The 26,724-nt window shown below is 41.2% G+C and overlaps 1 protein-coding gene across 1 annotated transcript; it reads left to right on the plus strand.

Moving 5' to 3' along the window:
- Positions 1–297: 297 nt before the first annotated feature.
- On the plus strand, positions 298–26,239 carry LOC121283314 (protein PIMREG-like). The gene is made up of 5 exons (XM_041197762.1): positions 298–625; positions 5,318–5,607; positions 9,492–9,587; positions 22,331–22,377; positions 23,201–26,239. Exons 1-4 carry the CDS (start codon positions 362–364, stop codon positions 22,359–22,361), a joined length of 681 nt encoding a protein of 226 aa, XP_041053696.1. The 5' UTR covers positions 298–361; the 3' UTR covers positions 22,362–22,377; positions 23,201–26,239.
- The last annotated feature ends 485 nt before the right edge of the window (positions 26,240–26,724 follow it).

The following is a 26,724-nucleotide window of genomic DNA, read 5'->3' on the forward strand; positions in this document are numbered from 1 at the left end:
AACCAACCAACCACAGCCAGCCAATGACGTAAACAGAGCAGCGCTGCACCCAACCCAATCCAACCCAACCCAACCCAACCAACCAACCACAGCCAGCCAATGACGTAAACAGAGCAGCGCTGCACCCAATCCAACCCAACCCAACCCAACCCAACCAACCAACCACAGCCAGCCAGTGACGTAAACAGCAGCCAATCAGTGCGAGCCAGGGCACGTCACCGTGTCAGCCTCGCCAATCAGACGGCGGGGATCCCGCTCACCACCCCCCACCCCCCCCGCCCCGCCAAGGCTGCGCCAAATTCAAAAACAAGAAAGGGAAGAGTCGGGGTTGGAGGGAGAAGGTTGAGATTTACCGGGAGCGATGGAGGTGACGGGCTGGAGGAAGCCGCACCAGGTGCTGCAGGAGGAAGGCGACAGCCCGGCAGCCGACGTCTTCAGGGAGATGCCCTCGTCCAGCTCCCTCAACAGCCTCCGCATGTCCCTGAGGAGGAGGCTGCCCCTCGGGCCGGTGGACGGTAACGTCCACCACACGCCGAGCTGGGAGAGCCTGGAGCTCAGCAAGAAAGCCAGCGCTTGGCGAAGCTTCGGCCGGTCGGCGAGGAGCACCTGGGGCAGCGTCTCCCAGGTAAAGCCTCTTCCCGCGAGGGACGGTGGCTTCGCGTCCACCCGAAGCGCTGCTGAAGGGTTTTCATCATTTCAGGCACTGTTTACCGGCGCCCCAATTTGTTTCGGTGGGACTGGTGTAAAAGCAGCTGGAAAGCCCCGTGGGTATCTCTCTTTGTTCAGTGCCTCTGTCAAGCATTATCCAGAGAGGTTTTAAAAAAACTGTATAAAGGTAATGAGTGTTTCTCAATGGACTGTAGCCTTAACTGTTCCATAAACATGCATGACTGCTTCAACTGAAATGAGCTGATGTGACAATTGGCTGTATCCAGTGTGGAGTTCCCCCCCCACCCACCCCTGTTTTACAGATGGTAAGGCATTGATTTTACTGGGTCTTCCCTCGTGTCCTAGTCCATATTTATCCCTCAGCCAACATCGCTAAAACGGATTATATCTGCTCGTTATTTTATCACTGTTCGTGGGGCCTCTGGTAACTCGGGGTCATCCAATGTCCTGCCCGTGCCTTAACCAGCAACGAGTTCTGGTCACCCGTCGCCCATGTGCCTGTCGGTCTATATTAAGCAACTGCTCAGTTTTAAAATTCTTGTCTCTGTTTTGTTCTCAAATCCCGTCAGGGCTTCGCCCCTCGTCTGGTCTCTGCAGCCTCCTTCAGCCCCACAACCCTCAGATATCTGTGCGCTGCTAATTCTGGCCTCTTGGCCGTCCTCGATTTTAACCACTCCACTGCTGGTGCCTGTATCTTCAGCTGGCAAGGTCCCTAAGATCCCTAAGCTTTGCCTCTCCACCTCTCTTCCCTCCTTTTAAGATGATCCAGAAAACCTACCTCTTTGACTACGCTTTTGGCTATTTGCCCTAATATCTCTGTGGTTTGGTGCCAGATTTGTTGTGGGAACTTGTCTTGTGTGAATCGCTTGCTAGATTTTTTTACATTGCAACAACCACTGCACTTCAAAAGTACTTTATTGTCTCTGAAGAGCTTTGATGCCATTTTAAAGACCTGGGATGGACTAATGAAACCTCAGTGAACCCCAAACCACTTTAGTTGACAGGATAGTGGTTGTATATTGGTTCCGTTGCAGTCATAGAATTTATTTTTAGCTTGTTTGTCTGCACACACTTGGCTTTAAATTGACATGAGGCATGAAGTGATGGGGTGGGGGTGGAAGGTGTGCATAAGAATTGCTATCAAATATACCAGGGCTGGGAATTTTCAGGTTTGTGAAAGAATGAATCTGCTGCTGGTTTTAGCAATGCAAATGATGGGAGCTGTCTCCTCATTTCTTTTAAATCTGAATTAAGGAGAGTCACTATGAAATTTAACCATTCTAAGGGTGGGAGAGCTGGTTTGGAAAATGCTGGGACTCTGAATTCAGAAGATGTACATTGTATAGTTTACTGAATGGATTTTCACTAGCTGGATGCTGATGATTTGCTTGTTGGAATGGGGGTGAATCACTGGAGGGTAATTTGGAGGAAAATTCTGCAGGTTTTTAGCTGTTTCAAGTGTTCTGTTAGCAGCTGAGTTTAAGCAACAGGCTGAGCGTTGGCACCTTCTGAAGCCAATATACATGGTGGCACAGAGCATGACCCAGAGATTGGGAGAACAGAGTCGATCTTTCCTTGCTTATTGGTGTCATTTCCACATGGTTTTTAATTTGCCTGAGTATACAATTAATTATCTCCCCACAATCCAGATTCTTTTTTATGGATAAGCTTTTCTGCCATGTTTATCATCCTGGTATTTTAAGGTTGTTGGGATATGATTCTACAGATAGGTCAGTCAGTTTAACCATGGTCTTAGGAAAACTTTTATAAATGATCTGGCAGGGGGGGCGGTGGGGGGGGGGGGGGGGGGGGGTGTGGTGTGAGAGAAAACTACAATTGTGGATTAATATAGGAATGCCAGCACAGATTGGTTAAAGGCAAATTGTGTTTAACTAACTTGATAGAGATTTTTTTGTGTGTGATGAAATGGTTTTTACATTTTTTTTTATTTTGAGTCTATCTCCAGCTAAAACAGAGGCCAAGGCTAGGTTTCAGGGAGGGATTTATTAATTGGATTTCCTGGCTGTGACATCTGACTTTAGAGACATGAGCCTCTGGTAGGGTTGCTAGGGTAATAGAAGCTAATTGGGAAATTGGATTTCAGCCTAGGGTGTCAGAACAGACACTGGGGCTCTTGGTAAAGCTGTATGTAAGAGTCAGTTGAAAGCACTGAAACTTAAAAATCTGTGTGAAGCATCTAAGCTTGCTGAAGAGCAGAACCGACCATACCCTGTAATAGAGTGTTATTGAGTGGTTGGAGTGAAGGAGACTCTGGAAAGCTCTGTAAGGACTGCCATGAGCTGATTGAAATAGGTTCCACAGAAGTGTGCCTTGTTGATGATAATCGTGCCCACGGATATTGGATCAAATAAAGTGAATATTGGACGCTACTTGATGATTAGACCCTGCTTGATGAAGAGTGGTTGAAGTCTACCAGAGGAAGATAGAGTCCTGAGAAATATTGAGACTGCACGTGTTAAGGCTGCTGCCTGAGAAGTCTGAGATTTACTTTGGTTGAATTAGCTATTTAAAGTGTACAATTTGCTTACTAGCTCATGTTTAGTTCTGTTAATTTTTGGTTTGACTGATTGACCTCACAGTCACTTGTGGAACTGACACATTTCATTGTCTCTACATTGGAGAGACCAAACGCAGACTGGGTGACCGCTTTGCAGAACACCTTCGGTCTGTCCGCAAGTATGACCCAGACCTCCCTGTCGCTCGCCATTTCAACACTCCACCCTGCTCTCATGCCCACATGTCCGTCCTTGGCCTGCTGCATTGTTCCAGTGAAGCTCAACGCAAGCTGGAGGAACAGCACCTCTTCCGACTAGGCACTTTACAGCCTTCCGGACTGAATATTGAGTTCAACAATTTTAGATCATGAACTCTCTCCTCCATCCCCACCCCCTTTCTGATTTCACCGCCCCCCCAACCCCCACATTTTTTCCCAATAATTTATATAGATTTTTCTTTTCCCACCTACTTACATTATTTTTAATGTATTTCCATCCATTGCTTTATCTCTACCTTTTAGCCTTTTTTGATTCCTTCACCCCACCCCACCAGGACTATCTGTGCCTTGCTTGTCCCGCTTTCTACCCTTAATTAGCACATTCCGTAGATAATATCACCGCCTTCAACACCTCTTTGTCCTTTTGTCTGTGACATCTTTTGGTTATCTCCACCTATCACTGGCCCTCTATGCAGCTCTACTTGTCCCAACCCCCCTTAAACTAGCTTATATTTCACCTCTTTTCTATTTTTACTTAGTTCTGTTGAAGAGTCATTTGGACTCACAACGTTAACTGTGTCCCTCTCCGCAGATGCTGTCAGACCTGCTGAGTTTTTCCAGGTATTATTTTTGTTTCCCATTGTACCATGATGGCCTCTTCCATCCAAACTAGCTTAGGTGGACCTCAGAAGTAATAACCCAGCAGTCATGTGATTAAAACTAGGTTAAGAAGCACTGCACTTTAGGAAGGATATGAAGACTTTAGAGAATATACAGAGAAAATTTATAAGGATGTTTCCAGGGATGAGACATTTTGGACAGATTGGAGAGGCCGGGTCTTCTCTTGGAGAAGAGAAGTTTGAAAGGAGACTTGATAGAGGTGTTCAGGATGATAAAGAATCTAGACAGAGCAGATAGAGAAACTTTCCATTGGCTGAAGGATTGAGAACCAGACGACGCAGGTTTAAAGTGATTGGGAAAAGAAGCAGAGGCAACATAAGGAAAAACGTTGTTACACAGTCAGTGGTTAAGTTCTGATATGAGAGTGTGACAGAGGCAGGTTCAACTTGGCTCTCAAGGATAACCACCCATGGGGAAATACTATGGGAAAAGAGCAGAGGAGTGGGACTAGCTGAAATGGTCTTGCCGAGAGCTGGCATGAACCTGACAGGCTGAATGGCCTCCTTCTGTTCTATAACCATAGTGGGATTCTATACTGCCACCTGGGGTACATTGTTCCGACATGGCTTATGCGGTAGAGAGAAGAGATGAATGGATGTGGAAGGAGGCTCGAAGAGAAAATGTTGCCTGATTAAAATTTCAAATACTTGAAGCTGTCAATAATGCATGTACAGTTAACTACAGTGTAGCACAGGTCAAATAAATTTCTCAGTGAAACCTGTGACTGATAATGTAGGCAAGATAAATTCATTGTGATTTGGTAACACTGGTCCTGTCATTTCCCTTGGTGTCCACAATTAATCAATGATGTCAGTTAGATTTCAGTCAAGTCTATCAGTGGATGTGTGAAGTTTTCACGATGGATTGTGTGTGGGAAGAAAATACCCAGCTGTACAGTTTGATCATCCAAATTTATTTGGACAGATCATTGAGTTGATGTGCGTGACACTGAGGTGAATTACTGATTCTTACAAATCCCACCGGCAGTAATTTTGAGGTGATTAAGAGTATTAGCGGGAGATGAGCTATGACACGTGATAGCCTACTGGCTTAGAGGCAGTTATTGTATCTGTACCGTATTACTAAATCTACCCAGTGACATCACTGCTCATCCTGTCTGGCATCTTGAGGAGAGGTTGGAGAAAGGTCAAAGAGAGAAGATTCCACTGCTGTTCAGAAAATACATTGGCATTCGACACTAATTATGGTGATTTTAATTTTTTCTCCCTGTAGAAACTCCAGAAGAGGAGACAAAGCCGCAGTGACTTCCTGGTCGCCACTCCTTCAAAGCCTCAAACTCCTCAGGGATGCAGGAGTGGTTCAGCGACAAAGAAATGCACTCCAAGAACCCCTCGCAGCAGGGAGGGGAGGACCTGCAGCACCCCCTCCGGTGTGAATCACTCTCCCAGGTGGAGGGAAGGTGCTCACCTCTTTGGCAAGGATGGGCTTCCTCTAAGAAGATCGGTTAGGTCTGCTGCATTCAAGAGTCCCTATGCCTCACCCGCAGGACTTAGTGGGAGGAGGTACAGAAATTGAGTAACTTCATAGCTGTTTGGCCAAGGCCCATTGTGTAAAGGGCTAACAAAGGGGGGGTGGGGAACGTAGAAGCTGAAATCATTCAAGCATCGGTGCTCTGCTTATGGTACAGTTGGGTTTTCGGGGCCAATTGGAGGAAGAATTATATTGGTTTTTAAGTTCATGTTACAGGATTCGTAGATAACGTAGCTTGATGGATCTAAAGGAATTGGATGGCCTGTCAAGCTTAGTTTTGTGTGGGATAAATTTATTATGGGAAAAATTTTCTCCCTGTCCGGGGGGTTGGGCAGGAGGGTGCACAGGCGATCATCGCCATTTTGCATGGGCCAAATAAGGCCCACCCAGCGTAACGCGCATCCGGAAGTACTGAGCACTCCCTGTGCAGGCAGGGAGAGTAGGCTGAGTAGGGGCCTGCACTCTTTTGCGCATGTGCAGGAAAGAGCACAGAAATCTCCCTGAGGCAAAGAGCTGCCTCAGGGAGATTAGTTTGATTTTTAAAAAAATTTTAATAAGGACAAGAAAAAAAAATTAAGACATGTCCTTCATGTGACAATGTGACATGAGCTGGGACATGTCAATAAATTTTATGAAAAAAATTTATTAAACTTTAAAATCCTTCATGAAACCTCATCCTGCCCGTGGATGAGGTTTCATGTAAAATGTGAAGGTTGCCTGGGCTCTTCACCTGCCCAACAACCTTAAGGTTGGACGGGCAGCTCAGTTAAGAACTTTAATTGATATTTAAATGGCCTTAATAGGCCTTTGACAGTTTGGCTGGCACGCAGCCGACTCTGGTGTGTACCTGCCGAGCTGAATATCTGAATGACGCGCAGTGATATCGGGACGCATGCCCATCGTTACCGTGTGACAGCGAGCTGGGCCCACCCCTGCTTGCTAACCTGAAGATTCTGGCCTATGTGTTCGTCATGCAGGAGAGTAAGCCAACTGAGGTTGGGACTGCGCAGTATTTAATCTTTTGCAATGATGCTGGGGTAAATCAAATTTGAATTAAGGTCACTTCATGCAGCCTAGAGGAATGTGCATTCTACATTAGCCAAAGGAGCCAAACGTGTGTGCACACAGGCAATATGAAATTGTGGAGTTGTAGGATTTCGGTTGGAATATCTCTCTTATCCTTGCTGCTTATCCTTGTTCACTTTAGTGTTCTTGATTATCTGGGTGAATTTTCATGGGAGTTGGGCTGCCAGTAATGTTTTCTATCAAACTATCTAGCTTAACAGCTACAACAGCGCTTCCATGTTGTGAAGATCTGTATTAGCCAATGAACGCTTTACCCATGTGACTTCAGCTGCTAGCTCTGGCCCCGCCCCCACCAACCATGGCGCCACCAAAATGGAGAGATGAGCATGACATGAGGTTCAGTAATTCCATCAGCAGCTCTGCTGTGCTCTCTGCTAATGGGGATGCTTGAGGTGAGTGCATATGGTTTTAGTACTCGGCCCTGGAACTAACGAGCAATGATCAAGAGAACTTTTGCCTGGATTTCTTGGAGTCTGCAGGTGGCCAGCAGGTTCTTACCAGGTTGTACACTGGTGCGCAGGGAAGCTGCGAGCAAGCAGGTCACCTGTAGCCCCACTGATCATGTTGACAGCAGCGCTTTACTCACTAGTCCTAGAAAAGATTGGGGTGAATGGTGCCGAGAGAATGAACATTTCAAAATCAGTGTAACTTGGGGAGTGTTAAGGACAGGAGAGGAGAGATAAACTGAAACTCCCAATTCCCTTCTCTTTTGTCTGTAATCAGTGTGGTTTAGTTTTGAAAAGATAGATGTGTGTGTTCATAAACCCCTGTTAGTGAATGGTCGATTTTAAAGTACCAGCGCAGACTTTCATGGGTTTAAGGGGATTATTTATTCACACACGCACCTGGAAGATCAAAAATGCTATGTCAGTCACACAGTGCACACTCTAGAAAGATACAATTAAAAGAACACATTGCGTTCCTACAAGTATTAAACCAAAAGAGGGGAGGCGGTGGTGCAGTGGTATTGTCACTGGGCTAGTAATCCAGAGACCCAGGATAATGGCCCAGGGACCTGGGTTCCAATCCTTCCACAGCAGATGGTGGAATTTGAATTCAACAAAAAAAATGCTGGAATTAAAAGCCTAATGATGAAACAATTGTTGTAAAAACCAATCTGGTTCACTAATGTTCTTTAGAGAAGGAAATCTGCTGTCCTTACTTGTCCTACATGTGCCTCCAGACCCACAGCAAAGCAGTTGACTCTTAAATGCCCTCCGAGCAAGGGCAATAAGGGATGGGCAATAAATGCTGGCCTAGCCAGTGACACCCACAACCCATAAATGAATAAAAAAAAGAATAATTAACAGTTCACGAGTCTTTGCCAGTCCAGTGAAGAAGGAAGCTTTTCCCCTTCTTGAATTGTAGTTCCAAGATGGTCAGGTAGCTGGGGTTGGATATCAGGATTACTGCAGGATTCCTTCGATGAGAAAAATGTCCCTGAAGTCAGACACATGTAGCTGTTGTTTTAGGAGGTCCAATTTCTTTACAGGTGAACTCTCAAAACCTTGGAATCAGGCTGGGAGACTTTTTAATAAGACTTTTAAGCCTCTTTGTTCTTAAAAGGCAAAGATGGCACAGCCTTTCTCTGCTGCTCTTGGCTTGTTGGTGTTATTCGGAAGACTGCCTACAAGCCTCTTTTGAGTTTTGGCATAAAAGGATTTCAGTATCTGTGAACCAGTTTCAGTTACATGGACATTAGCCATTGATTTACCATGGAAGGTAGATGGTGGTCTTTCTCACTTAACTTGTGGATAACCAGTCTCGTCAAGTTCCCTTTATTACATTGTAATCCTGGAGATATAGTCTAGGAGTTCATTGACTCTGTGTTTTGGAGTAAACTCCAAACAATGGCAGGCACGAATTCCGCATGTCCATTCAAGGGTGAGACCCTTACCTAGTATGATTCAATTCAGAACTTTCTGGAAGCTTGATAATCTGTGCTGAAGTTGCAAAGGTCACCTGACCCCTCCTCCCCTTGCCAGCAGCCATCTTAACAGTTCATCAGTGCCCATTTTTAAATAAATAAAGACTGTTCTAGAAGCTTCCATATGATAACAGTCCATGTTTAAAGTGATGAATATGATGTGCCTTTCACTGGACGTGACAGGACTCTTGTCTATCTATTAGTGAATGCTGAGAATTTTACTAGTTCTGTCATTGCAGCTAATTTCCAATCACAGGTCCATGATAGTGCTTGTCCTTCAGGACTGGCAGCTGAAATGTTAACCTGTTACTTCTCTGGGGCAGTGAATGCTTCAGGTGGTGTTGAAAACCACTCTGTCCTAATTGGACAATTAGAAGATTAATGTTAGAATGTCCCAATGTCACCTAGCAAAATAAAATTAATCTACCAAAAATACCAGGAGAGAAGGAGGAGATATTGCACCCTGTTTCCTTGTAAAAATGGCTTGTACAGACTATAATCACAAAATGTCTGAATCTCCTAAAGTAAGCAATTAGAAAATGCTATCAGCAGAGAAAGCTCTTCCAGGCAATTCTTTCCTCTATCCACATTCCTACTGCAAAATTCAGGTCAATGGGCTGAATTCCAGGAGATTTATAGCAGGAATTCTCCACCCTGCATTGAAATGTTTCTGAAGGTTGTTGCAGTTAATCTGGGGAGGGGGAGGTGTTGTTGGCAGGGGAAGTGACTCTTCCTAAAGTATTCAATCTGTTGGGTGTCTATGAATTAATCCCATACTGCTATCTTTTTTCTTTAAGGCTCTGTACGTGGTGATCAAAGAAGATGTATAAAAATATTCTATTTTTGCTCCATGTACGTCTGGATAAGGTCTTCACCCTGAGTATTCACTGTGTTTGTTAACAGGCAATTTGCCCGAGATCTGGAATCTGTGTCATTTGGAATTAGACAGCTAAAGCGCCTGTCCCAGGTATTTGACGAAGCCATCACCAAGGAAGAAAGGTATTGCACAGTTAATGTAAATATTTCTCTTCATTCCACACTGGGAACCAGTTCACTACATTAGCATCTAATAGCTCGGGATTTGTGTGTATTCAATGAATCCACTCGGCAGATATCTTATTGCCTAAACCCTGGAAAGTCATCAATCCAGACATTGTACTTTTCCCACCGCAAACAGGGAGGTGAAATGAGATAGTGTTTAACTTCGAGAATTTTAATTGTCCTTTTCTTTAGAAATGATTTAAAAGGTGTTCACTCCTGAACTGTTGATGTGGGAGCTAAGTGCCAATGATAAATCAGTGGAAGGCGATTTGGTTAAAACCGATAAGTGTTGTAGGTGGCTGAGTTGTACTATTAATGATAGTTGATCTACAGACACTTCTTGAATGGAAACGTTAAGTTTATTCACAACATACTCAGCAGCAATTATACATGTGCTTTCAACTCCAACTCTACAGTGACTGCAGAGATAGCCCACGCTACTCTCCTATTGGTTACTACAGATCATGTGATCGCCCTTAAGTATTATTCTTAAAGATACATTACACTAAATAAAACCATAATTACTACATTCCTCCCCTTTAACTCAGCTATACATTCTATATTTACAAGTACATATTTTTCAAGTCAACATCATATTTACACTGGGTAAGGAATTTACAAGTTCAGTCTTTCAGGTGGTTTCCAGGTATGTGTGGAATGTCGCAGTTCCACAACTTCAGATTCCTTGTCAGGAAAGCGAGTATCCCTTTTTTTGCTGTGGTGAGCATTCTTAATACGTAACCTATTGGCTGTTTCGTGCCATCGCCCACCCGGTGAGAGAGCACTGCTCCCACTCTGTAGGGAGATGCATAACATGTCAGCACCAATTCTTTCGTCTGGTCATAATGCACTAATAGATTGGACAGGTGCAACAATTGTTTCACCTTTATGAAAGCTTCTTTCTGGGGCACCTCCCAAGGCTAACGTTGGTTCTTTTTGAGTAGAGAATGCAGGGGGGGCAGCACTGTGGACAAATTGGGTAAGAACCGCCCATAATAGTTGATTGTTCCTAGGAATGATTTGAGCTCTGATGCGTTCTTTGGCTCTCACTTTCTCCTCAACCAGGTGGAGGCCCTGTAAATCCACTCAGTGACCCAAAAAGATTACCTCGCTCGCTTGGAACGTGCACTTTTCTTCTTCTTTCTAGCACAGGCTTTAATCTTGGCCTTCTTTTTGACTCCACTATTTCCCAGACTTCTCTCAGATGTAAGCTCAACTTGTCTGAGCTCAGTGGCTGAGTCTCCCAAAATTTTATTTTCTGTCTGTTTCTTGGAAAATTCTGTGACTTTTGCTTCCAAAACCTCTTTGACTTCATTTAGCTGATTCTTCTGTCTTTTTGTATTTGTTTGCTGCCTCCTGGAAAGTTGAGCATTGTTGTGTCTTCTCTGCCAATTCATTCTTCAGTTTGTTCAGAGAAGTGCTAAAATCTTTCTGTTTCTCTTCATACTTTTCCAGAGGTACAACCTATGACCTGAGGGAATCTTGTATGTGAAGGTCTTTCAACAGGTTTTCTTTTTCCCTTTGAAGGTTGCTCACCTCGTCTCGAACTCTGTCATCAAGCAGGGTCTCTTCCAGTTTCTTCTGTTCTTCCAGGTTTTGGCCTAAGACAGCCCGCATTTCTTCAGGCTGTTGAGCCCTTACACACTCCTTTTTCAGAACACGAATGCTTCCAGCTTCCTTTTGGAATCCTAGTGGCCAATAAGGGCTGATTTCCCTTAGCCAATTTCGCCCCAGAAGGCTTGGTCCCCTGCCTCTCAGTACCAACACTGTTGCTATGTTAATGGACAGTTTTCTGCTTATGCCTTTTACTCGAATGCCTTCACCTGTATACATCTTTAGCTTGGTGGCTGTTTCTGCTAAACTTAATTGATGTTCACCATTATTCAGATATCTGAAGGTATGTTCCCCAATTACTGTAGTGAAAGCTCCCACGTCCACTTCCATTCTAACAGGTTTGCCATTTACTGTCACTGTGACTAATATTGGTTCTGTCTTTCCAAATTTCAAATTAAACAACAAGTAATTATCTGAGTTTGTTATTTCAGGTTCTTCTACATTGTAGGCTTCATTGGGTTTCTTCTTTTGTTTACAAGCCTGCTTGAATCTTTCCTTGCCCTGCCTCATCACATGTCCATTTCTGAGGCAATAGTAGCATTCAATATTTTTTGAACTGCCAATCGCTAAAAGACTGCTTGTTTTAATAGAGGTGTAAACATTCTTCAATTTCACTGCTAAGTTATTTTTCTTTATTCTTCAGCCAACTTATTCTTTATTCTTCAGCTGTTTCCTGCTTCTTGGCAGAGTCTTGCTTTCTTGCACTACTTTCAGCTGAGGTTTCCTGCCCGATGTAGAGGAGGGCATCATTTTGTGCATCCTGTATTGTTTTTGAATCTCTTATTGCACTTTCCATGGGCAGCGCTATCTGTAGCACTGCCTTGAAATCCGGATTCACTTCAGACAATCTTTTCTGAATAGTGTCATCTTTCATAGCACACACTAAAAGGTATGTGAGCACATCATTCAGGGTCGTACCAAACTCTGTGTTCCATTAGCTACTTCAAATTTGCCACGTGGCATGCAATAGTCTCACCCAGGGCTCTGTTTCGCAAATTAAACCTGAACCTTTGCATCGTGACGGAGGTGACCCTTCATGAGGTCCACCAGTTCATTGAAATTCTTCTATTCTAGGGCACTGGGTGCCATCAAACTTTGAATTAGGCTGTAGGTTTTGTTCCCACAAGTACATAAGAAGATTGCTCACCTCTTCTCTTCCCCAGTAATCTCATTCACTTGAAAAAAAAACGTGAGACATTCTATGTATTGAGACCAATTGTCAGTGGCAGGTTCAAAAGGATCAGTTCTCTCAAATTGTTGCATTTTGAGAGAGGATAACTTCTTCAGTTCTAACGGAGCTTGCTATTTACAATCACTGGGTGAAGTACAGTGCTGATTTCTTTCTAACTTGATTTCTTCTGCTCAATCCTGTTTTATCACATCTTCGTTGCCAGTTTGTTGTAGGGTGACCGAGTTGCGCTATTAATAATAGATTTGATCTGCAGACACTTCTTGGGTGGAGACACTGTTTATTCACAATATACTCAGCAGCAACTATATGTGTGCTTTGAACTCCAACTCTAACTCTACACTGACTGCTGAGGAGGCCTGCGCTACTCTCCAGATCGTGTGATCTTGTGTTATTTTTAAAGGCACATTACTTGCTAAATAAAACCAAAATTACTAGAATTGTTTTATTGTGCAACAATTTTTGAAATTGGGGCAGAGAATTCAGTTGAAGTTGTGGAGGAATTTGAAAGTGTACACTGGACATGGTCCAGGAGCAACTTCCTGTCATGTCAGATGTTTATATTGAAAAGGCTGCTGAAAATCATGATTTCCCCCATTTTTTTTCCCCTCTCCTGCCTGGGTCTTATCCTCTTTGTGATCAAGCTTTTGACTAGAGGGTGTAAATGTTCTATTGGGTTTCAGAGCCAAAAAATATCTCTGCAGCTTAGCTCCATTCTTTTTGAGGTTTGCATTCTTTGGTCCTCTGGGGTATAATCCCTTTCCTGGACAGCTGCTGTTGTAAATCAATTTTCAAGAATTCAAGAGGCTATAACCTAAGGGCCTCAAAACTTTGTTAACTCTAATGCCTACAGTGTGCTTCCAATAGTGGGAGGACATTTACTCTTCCAATGGGTTTGGTTTTCACCTTTCAGCAACTCCCATTGTCATTTTATTTCTGATGAATAAACAGATCCCAAAGGCCAGAAATTGCCCATATTTAAATTGTAGGGATGAGTGCAAATTATCCAACTTGCATATCTAATATGGCAGTTGTGTTGTCAACTTTTCTTTACAATCTATAGCATGGCCACTGCGTTCATAATCTATGAACAGAAGCAGAAGATTGAGCCCTCCAGCCCAAGGTCACACTCCAAACCAAATTTAAATCCATCTTTACTTGACTGAATAAACCTTCTCTTGTGATGGACTTTGAGCCTGGGAGAAGGGAATAGAAATTTGTTTTTTATATTTGTTAATTGGGCCACTGTAACCTGTAATGTGATAATACATTTATAAAGCAAAGTCTGTCTTGGCATCCCCTGTTGATTCAGTGGGTAGATGCACTGACTGATGTAATGAATCTCCGAGAACCCTGCTCTGTACTGAGTTGGTGGACCTCGAGCAGGGTGATTTGAGAAGGGAAGATGGGGATGGAGCAGCAGGTGTGTGGTGTGTGCGCGTTCAGTGTGTGTGTTTTTGTTCTGTGTGACGGATTTGAACTATCATCACAATGGGACATTTCCAGAATGAGTGTCTGGAAAAAGCTTTCTTTTCACCATTGAGTGCAATAGGAGATGGACAGGGAGATTGCCCCATAACCAAAACAACTGCTTCACTCACTTTCCAATTTTTTTCGGGGCATGGAAATGGAATTGGATTGAGCAGAATCCATTCTGTAATGGCCTTCAGTAACAATTTTTCTTCAATCTCAAAGTTACAACTGTACTATTAAATTATTCTGGCATAGGCTTGAGGTTCAGTGTCACTATGAAGCATTTTAAAGGTTAGAAGAATTGTGTTTATAATATACCAAGTCTTATTCTCGATTGTCCTTAACAAATGTCCTGTGTAACTCTGCATTTTAATGATTTAGCATGGGCCTTGGAATGAAGGAGCTTTTTTGACCCATCATGCTTGTACCAGCTCTTTGGAAGAGCTGAAAAGAAACAAAAGGAAGACTTGCATTTATGTAGTGCTTTTCATGACCATCTGACGTCTCAAAGTGCTTTACAGCAGTCAATGAATTACTTTTGAAGTATAGTCATGATTGTAATATAGGAAACGCAGCTGCCAATTTGCGCACAGTGAACTCCCCCAAGTAACAATGTGATAATGATCGATTAATCTGTTTTTGTGTTGTTGTTTAAGGAATTAAGATTGGCCAGGGACCAGGGAAAACTCCCCTGCTCTTCTTCAAAATAGTATCACGGGATTCTTAACATTCAACCAAGCAGGCATGTGTGCCCCGGGCTTAATGTCTCACCTGAATAAACCACCTCCGACAGTGCAGCATTCCCTCAGTACTGCACTGGAGTGTCAGCCTTGATTTTTGTACTAGTGTCCTGGAGAGGGATTTAAACCCAGAACCTTAGGCAGAGTTTTACGGTCCTGCCAAAATCAATGGACTTTTGGATGGCTCGCCACATTTTATGGCACCACCCTCATCGCGATGGGGCTGTAAAATCCCACCTGTTGCCTCCCAGAGGTGAGAGTGCTGCCAACTGACGTCATTTAATCCTGCAGCCCTGCAAGTTTTTCCTTTTCTCAAATACATGTCCAATTCTGTTTTAACCGTCGCTGTGGAATTTGATTTATAGCGGCGTATTCCAGATAATGCACCAAAAATAATCTCACCTGCCCTCTGGTGCTTTTGCAAACGCCCTGCTTCCTTTTATACATTTCTCCCCTTTACTACCCTGCGGTTGTATAGAGAACAATTGCAGAACAGTGGAATTCACAAAGCCAGATTAACCCTGGTTCAAATCCTAATCAGCCCTACAGTGGTTCCTTTTTAGCAGTTGTGATTGGTTTCAGTGTTTCCTGTATAGAGATGGGTCAGCACTCCTGTTTGCTCCTCATAGCCATCCGCAACTTACTACTAGAAGGGTAGTCAAAAAATGAGAATCTGGTACTATGTTAAGCATAAAAATAGATTGATATTTGAATAATTGATATCTTAGAATTAAATGTTTGATATGGAAATCCTGTCCTCCTACGCCCCTGAATCCAACCTGGTCAGTCGACGTTCTGCTTGGGCGAGAAGAACGGCCACTTGAACTACTGGAGGACAAGGACCATCTGTGCAACAGTAATTCTTTTCTCCATGAATCATGAAAGAAAGAGAATAATGTTGGAATTTTTAAAAATAGTAAAGCATTTCCAATTACCACCATATAGATAAAAATTCACTGTGATGTTGGTGCTTTCATTTATCCAACTTGGAGTAGGATTTTCTATCTTATTGCATGTCAGCCATGGCTCAGTTGGTAGCACTTGTGCCTCTGAGTCCAAAGTTTGTGGGTTGAAGCCCCATGCCAGAGGCTTGACCACAAAAATCTAGGCCCCTAGTCCAATACAGTGCAGAGGGAGTGCTGCACTGGCAGATGTGTCACCTTTCAGCTGAGAGGTGAAACCAAAGTCCAGTCTGCTCTCTAAGGTGGACATAAAAGATCCCATGACATTACTTTGAAGAAGCGCAAGGGAGTTATCCAGGTGTCCTGACCAATATTTGCCCTTCAATAACAGATTATCTGGGGTTATTATCACATTGCTGTTTGTGGGAGCTCATTATGTGCAGGTTCACTGCCACGTTTCTTACATTACAACAGCGGCTAGACTTCGAAAAATGCTTTGGGACCCTCTGAGATTGTGAAACGTGATATATAAATGCAAGTCTTTCTTTAATATCCAATACACATGTTCAAGGAAATATTGAAAACGTTTATTCTTTTCACTATGAAGTGACTATTTCTAAAAGTATGAGTCAGTCCTGAAAGTCCCTACAAGAGGCCCCAATGCTCTGGCTGGGCACAGCCTGAAACGGAAGCTGAATTTCCTGTCTCTTAACTGCCGTGATTTAATAAAACGAGAGCTCTCTCAATGGGCTTTTTGTTCTGCTAGCAAAATCTTTTTGCATTAAATTCAAATAGAAAAATTGATTGGTAGGAATTTGATTTCTTTTTGTTTATCATCTTGCATATATTGGAAGTTCTAATGGATGGAGGGAAAAATTGCTACTTTAGCTGCTTCAGAGTCATGTGGATCGTATAACCTTCTCGCCATTTCTAATTGTCTGATGTCCATCATCTTTTTTCTAATTATATGATTGCCCTAATCGAGTGTGTACTTTGAATAGAGACATTTTGTACTTCCACAGCGTGTTTTCTTTCAATGGGGGTGCGGATTGTAAAAGCATACCAGAGCAACATTCTGCAGAGAGATTATGGAGAATGACAGGGGATGGGAGGAGTCAACACTGACCAAGGATGTAGCTGATTTAAATAAAGTAAATAATCCTCTGTTTTAAAAAAGTGTAAAATTATTTTTGATTCAGATTTATGTTAATTTTCTGTCATGCCAGATTTTCCCATCCTTGTCCTTTCCCTCACGCTGTCTTCCCTTACCCTGAGTCGCCAATTGTGTTGTCCATCCAATGTATTGTGGAAATAATGAGTGTAGATGCAGTTTGGGCAATCATCTCCTATCTTTTCGAGTTGCTTTTGGTGTCACATTATAAACAATTGGTTTCCCTAACTGTTCATTTTAATTTGCCACTTTGGCTGAAGCTTCCTATTCATAAATCTGGCACAAGTACAATGTAAAAGCTTGTATGCAGAGTAGTGACTTTGGAAGTGCATTCAGCAGGCAGTTGGCACTGAAGCGGTAGCGGAAATGAATGAACGAGCAGATGGGCGGGTGGGAAACAGGGCTGATCGGTGAAGAATACATTGGTGTTGGATGGGCTGGAGCAGGTTACTGTGAGGCAAGAACGAGACCTAGCAGGCCAGGAACTGAGGGTGGGCCTGAAACTTTAACCTTGGACCTCAACTCTGGTTCTGACTCCAGGAGAAGTTAGACGCTATACGGCTATGGTAAAAGATTTTTCCAAGTTACTTGGATTTTTACATGCTAGATAATGTTTTACCTGTGCCATTGACAGGCTTCCATTTTTTAAGTGGTAGTTTTTAAGCTTTGCTTTGCTGAAATTTTAAAGCAAATATTGATTGGCTTCAAGTTTTCTGCTTGCCAAATTAGTGGATTTATGTTACATCCTTAGCTTTTGTGTTGTGATTTGTTGAATATAACACTCAAGAGAACCAAAGTATGAAGCAGAGCTCTGTTATAACAGCACATCATCAACAACAATTTGCATTTCTAAAGCATCTTTTAGTGTCGTAAAGCATTCCAAGGCAATTCACAGAAATGGTATCAGACAAAATTTGACACCAAGCCACATAAAGGAGATATTAAGATAAGTGACCAAAAGCATGGTCCAAGAGGCCAATTTTAAGGAGTATCTCAAAGGAAGAGAGATGGAGAAGAATTTTAGGGGGGGAATTCCATTGCATGGAGCCCAAACAGCTGAACACTACCAATAATAATAAAAACAAAAAAACCGCGGATGCTGGAAATCCAAAACAAAAACAGAATTACCTGGAAAAACTCAGCAGGTCTGGCAGCATCGACGGAGAAGAAAAAAGTTGACGTTTCGAGTCCTCATGACCCTTCGACAGAACTTGCGTTCGAGTCCAAGAAAGAGTTGAAATAGTTGAAACACTACCAATGGTGGGATAAAGGAAATCAGGAATGCACAAGAGGCCCACATTGGAAGGCTGTTTGAGAGCAAAGTTCTCGAAGGGTCCTAGTGCTGGAATAGGTTATACAGATGGGGAGGAGTGAGGCCGTGGAGGGATTTGAACACGGAGATAATAATTTTATATTCTGTTGAAGAGTCATACGGACTTGAAACGTTAACTGTGTTCCTCTCCGCAGATGCTGTCAGACCTGCTGAGTTTTGCAGGTATTTTTATTTTTGTTTTTGTTTTATATTTTGAGGTGTTTTTGGGCCAGGGACCAATCTAGGTCAGCAAGCACAAGCTTTGTGGGTGAATGGGTCTTTTGTATGCATTAGTATGTAGGCAGCAGAATTCTGGATGAACTCGAGTTTACAGAGGATGGAGAGCATTAGAATAGTCAGATCTGGAGAGAACAAGGGTCTCAGTAACAGATGGACATTGTCAATGTACACAGCATTTGGAATTGTGTTATGGATGATGAAAATGTAGATGAGAAAAGAGAGGTGACCAAGGATAGGTCTTTGGGGAAACTCCAAACACAATGGTTTGGGAGCAAGAAGAGAAGCCATTGCAGGAGATTCTCTGGCTACAATCATAGGAGAATGATGTGGTTCTCTGTGTCAAAGATTGAAGACAGGCCACAATTACTGAATCTAGTTCTTTCCTTAATTGAATTTACTTTCAATTCCACCAGCTGCTGTGGTGGGATTTGAACCTGTGTTCTCAGAACACTTGTCCAGGCCTCTGGAATACTAGTCCAGTGATATAACCTCCACAACAACATCTCCCCTGTAGTGACCGTGTATTCAAAACCTTTGGAGAAGAAAGGGTCAGTAGTTTTCAAAATTACAAGTGCAGGCGTTCAAGAGTGCAGCAGTGACAGTAGATTGAAATTGGGGGCCGCAGGGGAGAACAATACCAAACGGTGCTCTAGTAGAAGGAAAGAACTTCCATTAGTGTAGATACTTTTATGATGACATCCTGACATATTTTACTGGTTATGTAGTAAAGAGAAATATGGCAGCCAGCTAGTACGTAGCAAAGCCCCACAAACCATTATGATAGAAACAATCAGGTAATCTGTTAGTTGAGGGATACATCTTGGCTTAAGAGCAGAAGATCTCATTGGCTTTTTGTATAGCAGGATGGACCTTTTGTGCCCACTCAAGGACAGACAGGACCTCCGTTTGGCAACTCCTCTAAAAGACCATGCCTCCAATGGTCCTACTTGTGTGCTGGACTGGGTTACGTGCTGAAGTCTTTGGAGTGTTTGAACCTATGACATTCTTGTTAAAATATAATCTAAATTTCCAGCAGATCTCTCTTGGCGTTGCTCATGGTCACTCAGTAAAAACATTCATGTATTATATACGGAAAAAGCTTCTCTTTAGGACACAAGTTGTAGTATTAGATTTTTGTATGCCAAAATAGTGATTAGAACCTTACTGAAATATATATCTCATAATACATACAATATGATCCAATGTAATGTTTAAAGCAACAATTAATTTTACTGAATGAAATGAAAAAGGAATATCAGAAAAAATTAAAGTTGCAAGTCACTGCACACTGAGAATATAATTTGGCGTAGCATGCATGTGGAGATTAGGCTCTTAGCATTATCAGCACAAGACAGCATTGAGCAAAGTAGCAAGATGGACATTTGTGATGAATGGAAATGAGCACACATTGAGACAATTTGTGATTAACAGAGGGAAAGAGAAATGGTGGCGGAGCTCAATTGAAGAGATTCAGTTTTAAATTTAACTAGGTTGTTGATGCAGGGGTAGGCCTCAGCAGAAATATTTCTGGGGTTTTATAATCAATACATATAGGGTGATTCTGCGAGTGAAGGGATACATCGTTTTCAGTTTGCTTTCAGCTGGGAAGCTTGTAGTGGGTGGGGTATTCAGCAGGGCAGCTGAAATTTGGAGGGTTTGTTCTATCTTTTTTATTGGCAGAACTTCCTCTTGACTTGGAGTTGAAATTTCTATATATGGTTATATGGATGAGGTCCTTCCTGTTTTCCTCATTTGACTTGAAGCTTGGCGACCTATTTCCTGTTTGTTATTTGTTAATATTTGGCTTGAATTTCATATTCACAAATCTAGAAATATGCAAGTTAAATGAACAATTTATTTTTGTTGCATAATGAAAGCATTCCAAAAATTGGAGATTTCAAACTCTCTCAGTTGGATTAGAGGATGCTGCTGTTGTATAGTGATGGTGTTATTAACTTTAAAATAGTCAAATTGCTATTTCCCATGTCTGGAAATGAGTAATATTAGAAGCAAATCTCTACAGGCTATTTACAGGCCCTCACAGACTGCTGCAGGCTACATGCAGACACACAAAGCATTATCTCAAAATTAAAGCTCATTCCTGGAATACTTGGAGGCATTTCCTCCTGGGATTGGCTAGAACCATTATGAAACATTCAACTGCCATCTGTTTAAGGAGGGGTGGGGTTAACTAACAGCCAACATGTTTCTGGTCCTGTCTGCTGGATCTAACTGTCAGTAGTATTTTCAGCATTTCAGCTATTGAAAAAGAAACATCTTTTCATTCTAACTTCTAACCGAGAAATCATCATCAAATGACTATCGTTGGAATTCCTGTAATGTTACCTCATCTCCCCTTGTTTGTGCTGCAAGTGGCAGAAAGCCACAGAACTTTTAAAATTGTTCCAGATTTGTTTTTTTTCCTGAGTCCCCCCAATTTGAGCTCTCTTTTTGGTATATTATAATCTACAACAGGAAATGGATTATTAATCCCCTCCCATGGGAACAATTCTGTTATCTTTGAATGTTTTTGAGTTCCTGCTAACCCTTAACCGTTTTTTAGGCTTCCCTTCTATGGGACAATTCTGCTTGAGCATTAAGACAGAACATTTTGTTTCTCACTTAATTTCTTGTTCCACATCAATTGATCTTAAACCTTAAACTCAATTATGATTTACAGGTAGTCTAATAAAGGCACCTTTGTGTTATACTTGTATAATGAAAATTGACAATTGGGAAGGTTGCTGTGCTGTTATTGTATCCAGTAATTCCTAAATATTATTACTGTAAGTGATCCCAGTAAACATGTTTACGTTTACACATATATAGCACCGTTCACGTAAACACATTTCAGTGCATCACAGTGATTTTTTTCATGTGCAGGAGGCTGCACAGGCACACATTAAAAGAACTGAAGTAGTGAGCTATCCCTTAACAAGTTTGTGATGGTCAGAGATAAACATCTTTGGAAGGATTCAAAGGAATGATATGAAGTTAAACCGGCGAGACAGTTGATTGGAGATGCCAGTGCTGGCTAGAAAAGGCAAGGCCAGGGCTGTTTCCATAAGCAGACAATATATTCTATGAACCAAAACTTTCTTCACTGTTATACTTGCCACGTGTGGGTTTGCAGGCTAAGGTTTAACAATTCATCCTCTAGCCAGAGTATATCATTCACTGAAGAATATGTGAGATGTCCGCCATGTCCTCCTGTCTATCCCATTAGATGGATAAACCATACCAGCTGTGAAAGTTGTGTAGAATGTACAGTAGAGAAAAAGACCATACAGTGCAACAGATGTTTGGAGATGTTTATGCTCCGCACATGCACCCCCCCCCCCCCAACTTCTTTATTCACCTCCCTTGTGGTAGCAAGTTCCACCTTCTAACCACTGTAGATGAAGAAGTTCCTTCCAAGTTCTTTATTGAATTCATTGCCGGCTATCTTCTAATGATATAATCATCAATCCTAATTTTGGACTTGCCTGTAAATGGAAACAGCTCTATGTTAACCCTTTCATTATCTTACAGACCTTTTATCTGGTCACCTCCTCAGTACGCTCTTTCCTGAAGAAAGGAAGCCCTAGCCTGTTCAGTCTTTCTCGATTGGTATAACCTCTCTCTTCTGGAATCGGGTAAACCTACCTGATCATCTAGTTCAGGAGCAATTGTTCTTTTTCAATGCTTCCCATTCTTTCCTGACATCCCAGCCCATCTGCAGTCTTTTTGATTGGTTTGATCTATACGACTGACATGGTGAAATTCCATCAGGTTTGTGAGCTGAAGTAGAGAAGTATATATTAAGAAAAGCTTTTGACTGTTTAATGTGATTGCTACTCTCCGTGAAAGATAATGGAGGCTGTTCCATTCGTAGTGTCAGAAATAAACTCCTGCATGTAACTGCTGCCTGAGGTGGGGTGAAGAGCTGTATTGGCTCTGAAGTGAGCACCTAAATTCCACTCTCTCCATTTAGTGGGAACTTCATATTCAGTTTTTTTTTAAAAAGTGAATTCTGTATGCACGCTGCTAATCCATTTATCAATCTTTTATTCATCGTCAGTGACATGACTCTTTCTCTGATTGATGACTGAAGAGAATACAAGTGAGGTAAAGTTTGCATGTTGCAAGCCAAGTGTGTATTATTTAAAAGGACATTGACTGTGAGTGGCTGGATGGTCTCTACAAGACACCGGACACTCATTGTGCAGTGGGGATATTGAATAGGGTGGCTGTAACAGTTCCAGAATGAAACTTTATATACCATAGCACCATTGATATTAAATAATTAATTACACTTTCCTTTCTGAATCCATCTTTAATCCTAAAAACACGACCATTTGCAGCTAATTTTTGCTGTATCACCAATGATTCAGTATCCCACTTGTAATATGTAATGTTGAAGCAGTTTTTCTTTTAATATGTTTGATTTTTAATCCTTTTTAACAATTGCAGCCTTCTTGGAATGCTCACTGTTCTAACCAGAAGGCGTGTGCAAGAAGACGCATCCTGTTCCCTGCTGCCTAATTTGGTTACCTTGCAATGCCTTTTAATAAAATGGGAGCATCTCAGAAAGCTGTGATTCTTGCTCAGCTATGTCAGTGGATCTGTCTTTGTTTACATGTGTGAATGTCTGCATATTATGTGGTTCTCCCCGGCCACCACCTTGTAAAAAAAAAACATTTTTTGGCTTCAATGTACCTTATCCTTTCAGACCCAAGCGTTAACAGTTTGTTAAACTGCCTTACAACATATGCATGTCTGCCTTAAAATGCTCACCACTTTTACTAATACTTGTTACCCGAGTCACAAGATATACTGTTGATGACACATTGCACCAATGCTTCAACTTTATCATCTCTAGTGCTGCATTGTTTCAAAGTGCTTAAATTTCATCCCCAAGTAATCTATTTCTTCGCTTGTTCCTTTCCAGAGAGCAGGCGATTGAAAATTACCATCGTATCATGTCAGAAAACATACGTCTGTCTAAGATTCAGGCTCATAAATTGTTGACGACTTCCGTTAGAAGGAAAGCAAAAAGGCTTTGCTCTACTGTGAGCAGCTGGGCAGATGAAGCTTTGGCAAGCATTGCAGAGCAGGAAAAGGATTGAATCCGAGTGAAGATTGTCTTTGATTGCTTTTACTTGGCAATCTGCCTAAAGGTTTTCCAAAAGAAGAAGATTCTTTTCTGTCTCACTGGTTTTGTTCGCTTGTGTATTTTTTTTTGTTCTATTTCTCTAAGCATGAATACATTTTACAGTATTAAATGGACAGCTACACTAACTTCCTACATGACTATTTTACAATGATGGTCCCTAGTTTTGGTCACACCTGCAACTATATTGAATTTTAGTGCAGCATAAGGCAGTTATGCTCAAACTACTTGAGTAAAGCTGGTTTGTGTTCTCCTCAATTGTTATATGTGAGGTAAAATATCACTTGCCTCTTGTTAGGGCTTCTGCCCAGCTGAATCAAAACTATTCATTCCACCCAGGGTGAGAAGTTTAGAGAAGCTGCTGCTGGTAGTGACTGGTGAGGGACAGTAATATACACCGTGGATTATAGACTTGTTACTTCTGTCCAAGCAGCAATTAGTGCAGGAGGGAGATATGTTCTACAGATCCCATTGTCCCTTTTCTGAAATTCATTTCCAAATACAATATTATAAAATATTGTTTCTCAGCTGATTAAACTATTTTAAAAATCAGATCCAGAAAACCCCTCTGCATGAAAACTAGTGTAAATTTGACTTGGGAGCATTGAGTTATAAAAGGCTACATGTGATCAGTACACTCTAGAAACTGATCACTACATGAAGGGGGAAAAAAAATGTCTTTGTCATATATATATATATATATATATATATATATACTCTGAATTTTTTTTAACTAATTATACAGCACAATTTCAAATAGGATCATTAAAATTGCAGATAGAAGAATTCATTTGAGTGCATTAAGGAATTACCAGACTGCCAGCTGAGTGTTGGTAATCAACAGGGTTGCCAACCCTCCGGGATTGGCCTGGAGTCTCCAGGATTTGAAGATCAATTTCTGGGACACAGTTCTGTTCAACCCTGGAGAAAAATCATCAGGATATTAATGTTTTTTTTTGTCATTTCCTTTGAGCTTTTCTCTATACCAGATATTAAAATATTGAAAATGGGAGAAAAGGGCTGTTTGGCCGACAGTCAAGCACCATCTAATTGGGTAAAGAGTCTTTTTACTTTCTAATTGGCGTAGGAAGGCAGTGTCTCTCTAATGGCTGGGGGGGTTGGGGGGGGGGAGTCATGTGATGAAACCTCTGGAATACATTTAATCGCAGTTGGAAGCCTAGGAAAGAATGTTTAGAATTTTATTTTTTTTTTTAAGACTAGTCTCCATTGACCAAAAAATATGGATCTTATTCCTTTAACCAAATATAAATGCCACATTTTATATTTTAGTAAGCTGTCTAAGTGAGCACAAGTGATACTTTTACCCATTAGGATGCTGCATGTAGTTTGGCAGGGTGGAGGGGATTAGTAGGTAGATAGATATTGTGTTAAAATGAGTCATTGAATTTAAAGTCCATAATTGGCTGTGATTCTTGTAATACTTTGATTCTGCACAGTGACATTTTTAGGTTCAAAGCTTATTTTTGTAGCTAATGCTCAATTTCAATATAATATAATCACTGTGTGCAAAAATTAACTGAAACATTTGGCATTTCTTTGGTTCCAATATACAGACTTCTTAAAGGACCAGCATGGTTTTTCTTTTAGAAAAAAACAGATTAGAATTTTTTTTGAGGTTTGGGTAGAGAAGGATTGCATGTCATTTACTGCCATGTGACTTATAATGGATTGAGGGAACATTGGGCTAATGGAATGAAAATTCAACATCTGAAAGCTCATATCTTTGGACCTCTGTGCGTGTTTCATGTATATTTTCATTTGCTCACTCACTGGATTTTATTTTTGTTGGTGTACTTTGCGTTTTAGTACCAGGTAAGGCACTTACACTCAAAGTACTTAAATGACGCTTGTGTTCTCATTTATTGTACCTGTTAATTCATATGAAGGAATTTAATATGTATTTTCTAATTAACATGAGCTATTCAATGTTATGGTTCTTTTGATGGCTAGACTGTTAATACAAGTTATGTTAAGCCATGTATTTCAAGGGCTCTGACAGAATCTTAGTTTAGCTTTTAACTTACAGTCACAGAAGACAGAAATTGTGTGTGTATCTTGCAGGAAATTTGAACCATTTTTAAATTTGTAATGAGTATTAGAATCTTTTTCACAGAATAAAGTGTAAGATAATCTGTCGTTGTTGATATTTGAAAAAATATCAACTTTGAGCTTCATAGATGTTAAAAGAACTTCAGATATGTATTTTTCTATTGATGTTATAATTCCTTATTATTCCACGAGATTTCGGAATATTGGTTATTTTAGGGATCACAAATGGCCTTGACTATTATACAAAGAACTTGCTATTCCATGGTGACTAATAGAGATAGATTTATGAAGCTCAGCTCCCAACATGAAAATTCACAACCAAGTAATGATCTGAAAGTACATTATGAATCAAGAAATAGATTGTAATGTGAAGATGAGGTTAATGGACCTCATTTCAATGTAGCAGTGTTTCTGTGCAAGATACCATATCCTATCTCGATACATTAGATATTAGTGTATTCACTTTGAAAGCAATGTTTATTTAAAAAAGTATTGTACCTTTTCAAAATATTTTATCATTGATCATGGCATTTGATTAAATATTCACATTACTCAAATTGTTTAATTACAGATAATGTAGCTTTTTTTTGGAAAATCCATAGCTGACCTCACAACTGAGAACTTTCTTGCTGTTATAATTGACTGGAATGCAAACACAAATAACCAAGGAAATGATTAAATATTTGTGCCGGGATCAAATTTGCATTTTTTATAATATTTTAATAAACGATAGGTGGTTTGTTTGAATGTTGAGGGTTTGAATATTTAACATTTTTACTCACAAAAAAGGCTGTGGGTAAAGACTCACTTTAGCTTTCACTCAAATGTTCAATTTTGTGATTTGAATATTTCCATTGCTAATTATGTCACTGTGTAGTACAATGATTCAAGACATTGAGTAAATTATAACCATAAATTATTAAGGGGACAGGTCAGAACAGAAATAAAGTTTATGGTTCATGTTTTTTCTGTCCTGGTTGAAAAGTTACAACATCTTCCACCAACTCTACATTGCAGTCAGTCACTTGAAACATACTGGTTGACTTCTCTTGGATTTATTTTCTTTTGTTGAGCACCTGGCAGATTGCAGCAGTGAAACTGTCTGACCATTGCTGATGTGTTTACCATTAGGCCCATGCTACCTGGTTAACACAATCTTTAGGTCTGTTTCAAAATGACTTCAACCTCATTGCACCCCTAGTGAGGTGGGTCATCTGAAAAATAATCTAACC

Source organism: Carcharodon carcharias, chromosome 10 (assembly GCF_017639515.1).
Source record: "Carcharodon carcharias isolate sCarCar2 chromosome 10, sCarCar2.pri, whole genome shotgun sequence".
NCBI lineage: Eukaryota > Metazoa > Chordata > Chondrichthyes > Lamniformes > Lamnidae > Carcharodon > Carcharodon carcharias.